Here is a 14004-nt window from a genome sequence, read left to right on the forward strand (position 1 = left end):
GTGTATGTTTACTGTTGTAGCTGGTTGAGTCAGAGCATGTTTTACCTCAATCTGAGCAGTCATGAGGTGATTAATAGGAGAACAAAGAAAAAAAAAAAACGCCGGCATAATTAAAGGCTTGCATTACATTCAGGTGAGCCAGTATTTCTGGAACAGCGCTGTGACACTTCAAAGCAACAGAGGCCCTGACTAGTGTTATTATTTGCACCTGTGCTTCTGCTTTGACAAGTCAAAAATGTATGTCTATAAAAACAACATGTAAAGTACAGGCACAAATCACGGGCGGGACTGTGAGTTAAATGTACGTGTAGCTGTATTTATTTGGTACTTCACATGCATTTCTTTTTACAGCTACAGGATAAGTCAGACACATTTAATTATGGTAAAGCCCTACTGAGAAATGGTATTTTATCCAGATACTTTTCTGCAGCAATATTTGCAAAAATAACATGTCAAGCACACACAGCAAATATATATTTATATGTAGAGAGAGAAGGTAATGTCCTTTAATAATTTTTACATTTTGTTAATGCAGGATTATTTAAAAAAAAAAATACAAAACTAGAAACATGTACAATATCACACAAAACAAACTACCATCAGCACCATCAGCTGCCTCAAAAAAATTAAAAGTACCAGGAGTACAATGGAGAAAGTCTTTAAAACTGAAAAAAAACAACAAGGATACAAAGATAAAGGAATTACACACATACTTTATATATGGACAAAAATACATTGCAATTTAAGTCAGCTTAGAGCTCCACTCATCAACAAACCTACAAACTGTAGAGCCACATGTCCCGCCTCCGTATTGTGCACTTTATTTTACTGTGTTGGCTCCAGTAAAACTAAAATAATATATAATAGTCGGGCAATAACTGATCCTGCACTGAAGCGAAATGATATCTGTTTACTCTGTTAGCTGTGGTGTGAGCTTGGTGTCAGTTCAGTGAGTTTGAGGCACTGAACCACAGCGAACCCAAATGATGATGACAGAGGTAAAGCTTGGCTTGGAACAGGATCTTCATCTCAGCATACTCAGCAGCAAAATAGGAGAGGGTGACCGACCGACTGACTGACAGAGCAATATATCTGTCCACTCGCCCTCTCTTGTTTCTCTTTTTCAGTGGTCAGCTCAGCAGAGAGACAGCAGGAGGAAAACAGCTGAGGGTTAGCAAGGAAGCACAACCTTAGATCAAATATGCGATGAACACAAATGGTAGGAGGACGAGCCAGTGGTGCACAGCTACGGCAACAGTGTTTGCTGATGTGTGGACCAATCAGAGAGTTCCTTGATGTAGTTTTGACCAAAGAGATCACTGTAGTTTTCTGGGTGCAGAGAGTATGGGTTATCATCACCAGCACCTGTAGAAGCAGAAAGCAACATTTACACACACGTACAAAAGACGGAAACAGGGTCACAACTGCAGCATGAGATTATTCACACACATAAACATTTGTCCTACATGTCTAATATGTCTTTTGCAGTTTGGTCAGCTAAGAAATATGATGTTACTCACAACAAAATCCACATTCTTTTCCTACTTTCCTGATGTGAGATTTAAAATGCCCAAATAAAAACAAATCAAACAATGAAATAAATAAAGTAAAATACAAAATGCATAGTAATATATATTTCCTTGTTTAGGTATGCATTTACTGTGACACTATTAAATGAAAAATGTGTTGAAAAGGACATTTATTTTGCCTTTTCTCTTTAATAACCGAATTAGTTGTTTTTTACTGTGACATTAATTTTCCATGCCACATTAAAATCACAACAACAAAGAAAACAAATTGAGAAAGTGTATTGCAATTTAGTGTTGTCTAAGACAGGAAAGCACAAACCTGCTGTTACTAAATGAAAAGTCTTTAGTTTTTATGACGAGGTGAGGAAACTTTTTTTTGTTGAGATGGAAAAACATCATCTGTTGCAAAATGATAATGACAAACATTAAAGACACAATGATTGAATAATTACCATTCCACGCGTGCTTTTCATTTGATTATGACAGTAAATGCACATCTAAAACGGAAACAGGTCCGACAACGTGTTGTATTTCACTTAATTTGTTTTTATTTAGGTATTTTAAATCTCCCATGTTTGCAATTTTTAAAATTTAACTAAAAGAAAAGCCTGAGATATCACACTGACATAAGTATTCAGACCCTTTGCTGTGAGACTTGAAATTAAGCTCAGGTGCCTCCCATTTCTCTTCATCATCTTCAAGATGTTTCGACACCTTGATTAGAGTCCACCTGTAGTAAATTCAATTGTTTGGATAGCATTTGGAAAGGCACACAGCTGTCAATATAAGACCTCACTGCTGACAGAGTATATCAGAGTGAATACCGAGCCATGAGGTCGAGGGAACTGCCTGCAGAGCTTAGAGACAGGATTGTGTCGAGTGACAGAGGAAGGCTACATAAAAATTCTGCTGCATTGAAGGTTTCCAAGAGAACAGTGGCCTCCATTATTCTTAAATGGAAGAAGTTTGGAACAACTGGGACTCTTCCTGGGGCTGGCCGCCCAGCCAAACTGAGCAATCAGAGGGAGAAGGGCCTTGGTAAGAGAGGTGACAGAGAACCCGATGGTCACTCTGGCCGAGCTCCAGAGGTCCTGTGTGAAGGAAGGAAAAACTTCCAGAAGGACAACCATCACTGCAGCACTCCACCCATCTGGATTTCTTATGGCAGAGTGGCCAGACGGGAGCCTCTCCTCAGCGAAAGACACAAGAGTTTGCAAAAAAAAAAAGCACTTAAGGGACTTAAGGGACTGTGAGAAACAAGATTCTCTGGTCTGATTAAACACAGATTGAACTGTTTGGCCTTGATTCTAAGCATCATGGAGGAAACTAGACATTGCTCATCCTCTGCCCAATACCATCCCAGGTCAGGGTTGGGGGGAAAGCTGAAAATGAACTTAAAAATGAAAATGTGAAAAGAAATGAAGGGGTCTGAGAACTATCTCAATGCACAGTATATGTGTAGTGCCTTACAGTGCCAGTGATCCCACAGCGTATGTGTCCTCCACCTTCTCTGCTCCGGAGTTTGGTTCCAGAGGTCAGTGTTGCTTAAGTGGTCCATCAGCTAGGGCAGACAAAAACAGGATAAACCACATGACATTCGGTGAGACAAATAAAACTGACTGCATTTAGTCGTTTAGTCAGTAGTAAGGTCAGTAAGGCGAAGGTCTGATACCTTAAACACAGCCTCATTCTGTTCCTGTTCCTCTGGTTTGGCCTCCCACATCCCTGCACAACAACAACAACATTAACAACAAGCTAGAAGGGCAATGTCTTCCACAACATCAACACTTTGAATCAACATCCACAATGAGAAACCTCTCACCATATGTCTGAGTGCTGCTAAATACATCCTCTGCAGGGATCTCCACCTTCTGTGGCATGTCTGAAATAGGTCTTGTTGTTGTGGGTTGCCAAGTGTGCATGGTGTATGTATCATCACCTAAACTCGCCTGTCTTTCTCTGGGCCTGCTGAACCGCAGCCCTGGGGGGACAGGGAGACAGGACAGGACAGCACTGTCACTGCAAGAGGTCTCTGAGAGTATTGTACATTAAAACATTTAATTTTGAAGGGATACATACATTTTATGTGCATGTCCTACCTCTCCTGCGTCTGTGCGTCTGCGTGCTGGGCAGCATCCTGTAGACTCTGTAGGCATTGCTGCCTCTCTTCCTGCTGTGCTCCCGCAGCTCACAGATGTCAGGCAGAGAATTCAAGGCACAGCGGAAATTCGCTTTCCATGTCTTGGGATCTGGCTTGTCTTTGCCTGGACGGTACCGTCCTGACGTGAACAAGCATTGAGACAAATATATATATAAATATATAATATATATAATATATAAAAAACGAAATTTTCAATTTTCAAACTTGCATGAACAGTTAATTCAGGAATTCATGAATGTTATCAGTAAATAGAAGCATCTATCTTATCTGTTTTTGTTTTGTTATCCCCTTTTTTGTCAAGTCACCACAGGACTAATGAGACTTGTCTAATTTTATATTTCACATATAATAATTATTCATTAGTGCATGATTCAGGTTTACTGAGTTATCTGGATAACTTGGCTGATACATCTTCAGAACAGGCCTGTTTACACGAGTCCATGTTCCGGTTTTGCTGAGGTTCTGTGTTTTCCGTGTTTTTCCAGATAACTTAGTAAACCTGCTTCTGTGAACAGCCCCCAGTTCTAAATACATAGATCAATCTTCCTCAGCACAAAATATAAACTGATTTGGTTGTATAAATAATCAGCATCCAACAGCACATTTCTGGAGAGTAATTCACAGAGGTGGAGAAATCAGCAAAGTAGTTTTCTTTTGAAGAATGAATGTATGGATGGATGGGTACACATGCTCGTTTGAATTCTTTTGAAAGCCTGATAATCGACTACTACAATTACATAATAAAGAAAAAATCCTTTGTAGGCTAGGGTAGGGGTTTATAATTGTAAACATTAAGAATTATTAGATACTTGCATATTATCTTAAATTAATTAAACAGTGTGTGATAAAGAATTTATGACCTGTTTGTACTCCTGAACAGCAGGTTTAAAGCAATTTAAGCATGAGTTCAAAACTACTAATGGCAAATGATTAAATGTAACTAAGACGTTATGCAGTGTGAAGCATTCATCAATTGTTTACATACCAGTTGCGAATGCTTCACAACGAAGAGTTATATGTTAACGAAAACAATTAACACTTAAAAATGTCCTTATGTCTGTGTATGACTACACTATTGGGTGTTACAGCATGTTAGAAATCATTTATGAATTGTTTGGTGTTTATAAGCTAAGCATTATGTATAAAATATATAATGAGACCAGAACTATATCGGCATCATTGATGTCAGGATTTATACAATTTTTATCTTCAGATATCACTGCAACAACTTTGACTGTGCTGCTACCTTCAAAAAAAAAGCAGACCATTTATCATTAACTGTACAGCCAAATGACTTCACCCACTGGGCAGAGTCCTTTCTCATATTTAGCAGCATAGTGGGATTTGGACCTGAGCCAGTCCTCTGAGCATGATCGCCAGTCTCAGAGAAAAAAAGTCACTGGAGCTTAAAAGGATCCACTATGGATCATTTACTGCACACAAGGGCTAACGAGAAAAAAAAAAGAAGCACAGGTAGCAGCAGCTATAGTAGACACACACTGCAACCTCCCACTGTCATTAATGACTTGACTCTTGACTTTTGTTTCAAAGACCTTATAAATTTGTGACAACTTCACTTTTGAATAACTACATTGGCGACTGTTACATGTTCTGGGCATTGTAATAATAATAATAAGCATCATTATTATTATTTTTTAAATCAGATAAATTTTGCTCTGTCCTGTTGAACTTTGACAGAAATATGATCACCCTGTACATTCACAGCTATTCAACTTGAGCTTTCCCATGTGATGTGATGCCGCTACAGTTACAAACCATGACTTTCCCAAGACAGAAATGCATGAGGGGTTTCACACGTGTGTGCGCATGCGTGCAGGTGTGTGTGTGTGTGTGTATACATATGGCATCTATACACAAGTTGTTATATAATAACAAAGTTGTAATAATATAATATAATATAATATTTCTTTTCTATTATAGTATATTATTATGGAAATTGGAATTATGTATGTTTCTCTTTCTTATCCTGTGGACTCTTAACACAAAGTAATACATAAATATGCAAAATCAAGCACTCATTATCTGATTACAATAAGCAGGTAATCAACCTGACACGTATTACTTTTCTAAAATGTTTTGGTTACCATGAGAAGATGCCAGATAAATGAAGTGAAAGGATTACTGTAAATTATTTGTACTTGATTATTTATTTAGTTTTACAGGTCTTGTGAACATATAAAATGTGTAAAATGTAAATACATATCTGGGTAGCAACTGGTTAGGAAAGTTTGTAAACACACCGGTGTTATCTATAGTCGCTGTGCCATTCTCATCACTTAGCTGGAAACTAGGATGATGCCAGGAATGTGGTAAATCTAGATAGACATGGGCTCAACAGTACAACGATGCCTGCTCTTCACTGGAAACATCTCTGCCAAGGAGGAAGCAGGTGTGCAGGCAAGTCACATCAGGATGGGTGAGCAATTTCCAAAATATACATTTTAACTTTAGATGACATTTGGAAACTATTTATCCTCCAAAAAGTATGTAAATTCAAGTAATGATACGCTATACTGAGTATTATTCTTGTGACCAAAGACGAAGACCTAAGATGGATTTTTGCTTTAGTGAAGTCATCTAGTAAAACCAGTTGTTTTTTTTTTTGTTTTTTTTTTTGTATAATCTGAAGTTTCTGTTTTACATATGTGAATGCTTTACAGTGGAACACAGTTAAATACACGGAACACTGATTAATAAATTTGGGACACTGTGCTATATTTTGACATGATAAAAATACTCTCATTTGTATCTTGATGTTGATTTTAAGTAAATTGCCCAGCTGTGGTGCTGAGGCTCTGACCCCAGCAGTGCATTCTGTTAGTTGTTTGTAATAAGAGATCTGTGGATTTATTCATACATTCAAAGCATCAAAGCATCAAATCACCTGCATGCAAGCTGTCAGGCAAAGTACCTTGGTCTGACCTTAGTCAATATAAAAGATAGATAAGAAAAAAGTCTGGGAAAACACAAGTGTATTTAATGGGGGGCTCCTACCAGTGTGCATGGCCCAACTCCTGAAGAGTGTAGCATCTCGGTCAATACTCCAGCCATGACGAGCGGCATGTGTCCATGGGATTTGGAAGATTCGTGCTGACTATCGAAAAAAGTACAATAAGGTAGCATTAGACATGTTACATTCTTGTGTGTATTTTCTGATTCGTGCTTTATAACAAAATTGTTTGCATCCAGATGTATTATGCATGAGTATCTTGAAGTGTGTGTGTGTGTAGGGATGAGTGTGAGACAGAGAGGTCTACCTGGTCCAGCCAGCTGACCCCTGGATACCTCCCAGACTGAATCTGCTCCTCCAGCCATGGCCTCAGCCTCAGCCGGCCTGGTTGCTGCATGCTGCAATCCAAGTGTCAGGTGTGCGTGCTAAAAGGTGTTCGGTATAGATGTGTCAACAGCTACACAGGAATTTCAGCAGTAACAGAAAATTTCTTAGGAGCTCAGATTAAATCAGAGGTTACTCTGGGACACCCTTGCTCCTCCCCCCGATTCTTCCAATCAAAGAGCTTACAGTTAAGACAGTGCCTCCAATTACATTTTTCAATGCTTAAGTGGGTCCTCCAATTACAGGAAATACTGTAAGTACAGTATATTCTCCTCATGAGCGAGACTCAGGTAGATTATGATAGGAGATAAGAATTGTGAAAGTCCTTTCAGAGGTTTTGTACATATCTACAGACTGTAGAAACTGTAGATTCACCACTATAAGCGCTTGTTCAGTTGTACAGTTCTTCAAAATCAAACTTGTGGTCAGTGTGCAATATATGAGTTTGTTGCACTTAATGGCATGGCATACAATGGTCACCCGCTGGGTTTAACCTAGTGCTTGTTTTACTCATGGCTCTGTGTGAAGTTACCGTGGCAGCAGTGAGGCGATGTGTTTACTTAGGACCACCAGGGGGAAGCAGAGTTAATACTATGTGTGACAGATGAGCTGTTTCACATGCAACTGCACCTTTAGCTCCAAGCTTTTATACAAGAATGGCTACCTTTAAACCCCCAACAGTGTTCATCAGTGTTAACTTAACTTAACTTAAACTTAACTTCACATCCTCAACACATCGTACAGTGCAATGTTACATACAGTGCTGAGTTGCATTATCAGATCAGCATTTGAAATGATTACATGTGGCATTTAACTATACTGTATACTACTTGCATGCATGCATGCGGGCATTACTCACTATATATATGACTGTCAACCACCGTACAATACTGTCTTTATATTAGTGGCAATGATAGAATTCTGCATATGTACATGAGAGTCTATAATAAAGTGACACTTTATTTATTACACTTACACTTTATTACACAAAATGTGTATTGATGTAAAATCAATTGATGAATTCAAGCATAAGATTTTATAATTTAAATTATATCATATGATGATGTGATTTAATTTAATCCCAATTTAATTTAACCCCATCATGGGCCCTTCCAAATTAATGAAACTTTTTAGTATCACTATTTACACTTTTGAAATATTCTTTCTCAAAAAATGTCCTGCCCAATTTCAACAGAGAATATGTCAAATTAAGGAAGGGCATTATTGGTAGCCTTTTTATGCAATCTTTCACAAGTTCCTACCAACAGCGCTGTGAGCCGTTTTTAAATATGACCTGGCATTTTTGTGCTTGTGATAACACACAACCACAACAACATACAACTGCTACATACTTCTCACTGTGTCTAGCCATGTAAGATGCCTTCTGTCATAACAGTGCAGTTGAAGTAAATGAAAATTGCTTGTTCTGCAGTTTAAAAACTCAGCAGCAATGGCAAAAACAAAAACAGCTCAGGACAATGTGAGGAACTTTTATTGGAAGCCTTAATAGTAACATTTAATACTGGCTCACACTCACACTGTTTCATTCTATAATACAGTGAAATAGGTTTGTTTTAAGTCACACGTATTAGCTGTGATGATGATAATTGTCTACTGTGTGACAGTAGAGAGTGCTTCTATTGAAGTGCTGTAGCAGTTCCAGAGAAGAGCTATGAGGAAGTAATTTCAGCGTATCAGCTGACTGCTCTGGCTTGTTGTGACACAACTGTTGGTGCTCAAATAAAAAGATTCAAATATTCTACCAAAAATGGCTCTTCAGTTAACTTAAACATCACAGAAGTCTTACATGGGCTTGATACATTCCAAACAAACTTCAGAAAGTGTGGTTCAACAGCATTTCACATGTGCATTCATCGTGAGCTATGTACATTTAAATTTGAAAAACAGAGGACATTAGTTACCATGTGGGTTACAGATACATGAGTTGACAGCATTTGTAGCAAGCATACTCAAAACAACTGCCTTTCATTACTGACAGAAATTGTACAGGAAGGTTTTTTTGTTGTGTACAAACTTTAAGGATGTTTTTACATCAAAACTAAACATACAATCTAAAAACTGTGCACAGTTCCAAAGTATTCACAAATGACTTAAGTTGCAAAAGTGTGCTTTCTTTGAAGCAAAGCAAAAAAAATAAATAAATAAAAAAATAAAATAAATATCTACATCCTTTAAAAAAGTCACATCACTGCTGAGAAAACATTTACTCAAGGTCCATTTACTGACTATTCTGGAGCTTTCAGTCATATCACTTGATCATAAACAGCAGATGTCAACAGTGCTTACTATCTAAAGATGCGGAAAATAATAATGGAAAAACATGAATGCATAAAGACTCAGCCCTACACACTTTGATAGCCACTGTCTGTGATTACTGCCATAGGCTGGTCAGCACAGATCAAAGACAGGAGAGGTGTTTGGAGCTCAGGGAGACACTGGCCACCCTGGACACTGTTAATGATGTCTGGAATCACTGGAGGGATGTTGGTGAATGACTTCTCTGGATACTTGTCCAGATGTTCCTCTCTCTCCCCGCTTCTCTGCTCAGAAAACAAAACATCGGGCTGCCCCACTACATTTTGAAATGCCTGGTAGTCGTCATCCACTTGAGGAAAGCCATGTGAAAAAGCAGGCAAGCGGCCATAGCAGGGATTTTCATCACATACGATGGCCTCTTCACTTTTTCCATTTGGCTTCGTCGTGCCACAGGCGCAATCATCGGAACTCTCACACCCAGACTCAGCTCTGTACACAGGATCGCATGACACAACCATGTTGGAGTCATTGGAGGTGGAGGACAAACTGGAGTCTTCGACGTATGAGAATCTCCCAGAATCTGCATTGCACTGCTGATACGACATATCTGTTGGCATGAGAGATGATGCCACTGGTGGCAAATCAAGAACGGGACAAGTTGGTACCAGCTGGTCAAGACAGGTCACTATGTCACCCTCACTAGGATGGTATGCAGAGTCACAAACCATGTCAGGCTGGGTCTGGACTTCAGAGCTGTCCATCAGGTTCTGATCTGGGTGGCGGAGAATGTGGATGGAATAGGTTTTATTGTCAAAGTCTGATGATCCAGAACTCGTGTCATTGGCTCTGACACTAAAAGGATTGAAGGGAGCGGAGAATAAACCACTGTCTTTGCTTGATTCAGTAAGCAGACTGGTGGTCATAGGAGATATCGGGCTGATACCGGGGAAGGCTTTACCCAGGGCATCCTGAACAGTGGCTATAATGTCATGTGGCTCTGTGTTAGCATAACTGAGACAAGAGGAGCCGGTGCTTATTCCACTGCTTTGTTCAGGGCTCTTACTAATTTCACTGTCTGCCATGGACTCCGTCGACCTGAATACAGAGAAGCTGGGTTATATACAATGCAGACATAATCACACAGAAAGCCTTAAGGAAATCCTGTATTGTTGATGCACTGATGTAGCCATACTCACGATCCTTTGACGTCATCTCGAATAAGGTACTCAATACTGACTTTGCAGATGAGGAGTTTCTCAGGCTTCAAGGCCTGGAACAAGACAGATAATCAGAATCAAAACAACATATCTGAAAATTTTCATTTAAAGGAGTCATGTATGTCCACTTTACAATGGATTCTACAATGACTACTGGACAGTGCCCAACATGACATCTTTAAATAGATTTCTTTGTGTTTTTGAAAGTATCAGGAAAGGTTCAGAGTTGTCACCCTCGTGATTTGCAATCCGTCATGGCTGGGCGGCATCCATGGTTACCATGGTTACATAGCTACAATAGTAGCTAGTAGTTAATGGACCCTGCTGCTAACCATGAAAATGACTAAACAGAACAGTAAGTGCAGATGCTGATGATAAATAGTATGAGTTCATGAAAATTGTCGGGATCACAGTGTTAATGTTTAAGTTTAACTAAGTAAAAGATTTAGATGCAACAATCGAAGCTGCAAGTTTCTGATTTCTGACATCGAGTTTACATCACTGGGTGACTCACCTCTTGTTTCTTTGGAAGCATATTAAGAAGTTTTGGACTTGGAATTTTGACAACTTTGTCCCAACACTTTGTCTTCAACCTAAAATCAAATGTGCAAAAATAATGACACACATGACACATAAACACAACACACAGGAGTTATGCCATTTAAGAGAAAAGCCTTACGCACAATTCCCAAACAGAGAAACATGTCAGTCAGTCTTTCATCTGCATGACTTACTTGATACAACAGTAAGATATAGCACTGGTAAATAGGACTGCAGCAGCACTGAGGCTGATGATGATAGCCAAGAGCAGGGGATAATTCGAGGCACCTGGGAAGACACATGCATGAAGTTTACAAATCACTCTATTTTCGTTTAGATGATATACAAACGAGAGAGATTGTAGAGAGAAGTACCTGGTACTTCCTGGTTCCTGGAACCAGGCTCATATTATGTGACAGCTAGTGTTACTATCCAACACATTTAAATATAAAGATGTTGGCATCACCAGTTCTTTAAACAGTCATTTAAAGTGGCTCATGATTAAATATTTATTTTGATTTGAAGGACCCACACGTAATGGCTTTGAATCACGAGAACAAGACAACAGAACTGGTCATCAACTCTCCCTGTTCGAAAATGTTTGCTAATTTTTGGTTTCTCACACTTCACTGCTATGGATAAGGAGGTGGGGTGTGACACAACAATAACATCAGTCTATTGGATGTATATTCTTTATGACACTGTGAGATAATGCTAATATACAGCTGATATAGCTACTCTGCAGCTGTTTAGCAGTTTGACAGTAATTCTTCTTCCTGTGACAGATGTTTAATAGTCATGCTCACAATAAATTGCACTCTGTTCTTCAAAATTCTGATGTGAATTTCAATACAGTAAATAACTCAAAATAATCTGATTACTCTCTAAGACCTCCCCAATTTTGTTTTAATTTTGAGGTTTGCAGGGCTCTTAAATTTCAAATAATGGGTCAGATGCACGTTTTGTTTCACATAGCCCTCCTGTGATTGAACTTTGACACAACAGACCCATCCTCTGGTTCAGCTTTAATATTTGTCTCCTTGGTTTTGTGACTCCTTTTCTATCAGTAAAAGGACATCCAGCCCTTCTCACTAGCTTTTAATCAATAAAACACAGTATTTCCTTGTTCTACGAATATGTCTGTGGCTTGACCAACACTAATATCATGATACAGATGATACATACTGTACATGTACGGTATACAGCATTGGAAGTGACAAAAGGACCATAAAGATGAAACTTACGAGTTGTGAATTCCCACTCGTTGCTACTGTCACTGAACTTGCCACTCCAATCAGTGTAGCTCTTCACACTGACCACATATGTTGTGCTTGGCTCCAGATTGTGACGAGAAATTTCATGGAATTTCAGTCCATTAATGGTAGCTGGTTTGACAAATTCAGAGACCTGGTATGGAGAAACAAGAAATCAAATGCTCATGCCTATGTCTACATCTCCAGGACAAATGACCTCAGTGTGGTTCCGTGTCTGTGACATTGCTCCTACCATTTCTGTGTCTCCTTTTTTATGGTACGTCACATTAGCTTCCAAGTCATTACCAAAGAAACCCATTGTGTTTGTCTTCCACGAGACTCGAAAACTACCGTTGACATCTTCCACTGAGATGATTGTTGGGGTTTTGGGTTTTACTGTAGAGGAATGGAGATAAGAACAGGTAAGAGGAAAGAACCTTAATCAGCCTCCATCCTGTGTTGCATTAATTCACTGTTACTCTGGCTTTGGATCCATCTGTTTCTAGCAGCTGCAGATTTGAGGACTTCTATTCAAAAAAAGACAACTTACTGCTTTCACTGATGTTGACAATCTTGGACTCCATTCTTTGGCCTTCTTTCCAAACCACTGCTGTAGAAGACTCCCCTGGAACAAGTATCATTTGGACAGAGCAGCAACACTGTCCACTATCACACTGACTGGGAGTACAATGCTTCATCCTGTGAAATAAGACAACAATACACAACATGCTCTGAATATATTGAGTATTTGATTCTGTCGGTTTATATATTACATATAAAACATTGAAACACAACAACTGAATCGACTGTTTTGATAAAAAAAAAAAAAAAGATCATTGTTATAATGCTGTTTGATTTCACAACCGAAGCTAACCTTAAAAAGTGCAGTTTTAACGCTGTAAATTCACTGCCACAGTGGTGGAACACATACTAACTAAAATAAAAAAAAAGCTCACCCATATCCGTCGTTGCTCAGAAGGGTCAAATTGTATTCAGGGCAGTTTTGTGCTTGAAACTGGCAAAACATCTGTTTATCAAAGTCGTTGGTACAGTCAAGACTGGAGCTTGTTTCATCACTAACACCTGCACGAAACGAGACAGTAAAGGAAGAAACTGATAGTGAGACTGAGTTACTGCAGAAGTAGACTTTTTAAAACTGTCTACATGTTCACTTTACGAACCAGCGACAGCAATAAGAGTCGCAGTATTCCCCAAAATCAGCAGGATGATACACGTCCTACTGCGAACAAGCCTGAAAGAAAACACAACAGCAGCTGTTTTCCTTCCTTTGACGAACTGGATGATATAAATAACACAGACTGTCTCCAAGAATCTACTTTACCTGTTTATCTCCATTACTGAAACGATTTATTCCGCTAGTTCCCTTTGATACGCCCGAGTTTTAAGGCAATGTTAACATAGTTTGCTGCGAGATAACACTTCAGTACTGGTCTCTCAGACTTCCTGATCTGGAAAGCTGTTTCGGGAAATGTTGCGCCATCAGTTCATGGGAACTGCGTCCCACTCCCATTTACTCACAAAAACCTGAAGGTGGCAATATACGCACGTAATCCGACAGCTGATATTGGGAAATACTAAACGCAACAACCTAAATATCAAAATAAAAAAATATTATAAATTGGGCTAATGAATTTGTTTTTATTTTAAACGT

At 39.0% G+C, this 14004-nt stretch overlaps 2 protein-coding genes across 2 annotated transcripts; both read right to left on the reverse strand.

Annotated features, from left to right (window-relative positions):
- Positions 1 to 221: 221 nt before the first annotated feature.
- LOC121181373 (interferon regulatory factor 2-like) lies at positions 222 to 7124 on the reverse strand. The gene is made up of 7 exons (XM_041037313.1): positions 6969 to 7124; positions 6706 to 6805; positions 3629 to 3808; positions 3352 to 3510; positions 3202 to 3254; positions 3000 to 3090; positions 222 to 1365 (listed from the first exon to the last, which is right to left on the reverse strand). The coding sequence occupies exons 1-7, from the start codon at positions 7056 to 7058 to the stop codon at positions 1247 to 1249; spliced, it is 792 nt and encodes a 263-aa protein (XP_040893247.1). The 5' UTR covers positions 7059 to 7124; the 3' UTR covers positions 222 to 1246.
- A 1372-nt stretch (positions 7125 to 8496) lies between these two features.
- LOC121180554 lies at positions 8497 to 13829 on the reverse strand. Its single transcript, XM_041036065.1, has 10 exons — positions 13675 to 13829; positions 13514 to 13584; positions 13289 to 13415; positions 12883 to 13031; positions 12586 to 12728; positions 12324 to 12486; positions 11274 to 11367; positions 11054 to 11132; positions 10519 to 10592; positions 8497 to 10417 (listed from the first exon to the last, which is right to left on the reverse strand). Exons 1-10 carry the CDS (start codon positions 13686 to 13688, stop codon positions 9409 to 9411), a joined length of 1923 nt encoding a protein of 640 aa, XP_040891999.1. The 5' UTR covers positions 13689 to 13829; the 3' UTR covers positions 8497 to 9408.
- Positions 13830 to 14004: the final 175 nt, after the last annotated feature.

The sequence above is a fragment of the Toxotes jaculatrix genome, chromosome 1 (genome assembly GCF_017976425.1).
Source record: "Toxotes jaculatrix isolate fToxJac2 chromosome 1, fToxJac2.pri, whole genome shotgun sequence".
In the NCBI taxonomy this organism is placed as follows: Eukaryota; Metazoa; Chordata; class Actinopteri; family Toxotidae; genus Toxotes; species Toxotes jaculatrix.

What these genes read in the sequence shown, in the direction of transcription:
- LOC121181373 (XM_041037313.1), bottom strand. Translation starts at nt 7,058, where the DNA reads ATGCAGCAACCAGGCCGGCTGAGGCTGAGGCCATGGCTGGAGGAGCAG. An exon ending in GGGTCAGCTGGCTGGACCAG is followed by an intron (nt 6,806 to 6,968) that starts GTAGACCTCTCT and finishes TTTTTTCGATAG; the next exon opens with TCAGCACGAATCTTCCAAAT. An exon ending in GCTGTGGGATCACTGGCACT is followed by an intron (nt 1,366 to 2,999) that starts GTAAGGCACTAC and finishes CTGCTTCTACAG; the next exon opens with GTGCTGGTGATGATAACCCA.
- LOC121180554 (XM_041036065.1), bottom strand. An exon ending in TGTCAACATCAGTGAAAGCA is followed by an intron (nt 12,729 to 12,882) that starts GTAAGTTGTCTT and finishes ATTCCTCTACAG; the next exon opens with TAAAACCCAAAACCCCAACA. An exon ending in ATATCTTACTGTTGTATCAA is followed by an intron (nt 11,133 to 11,273) that starts GTAAGTCATGCA and finishes ATTTGATTTTAG; the next exon opens with GTTGAAGACAAAGTGTTGGG.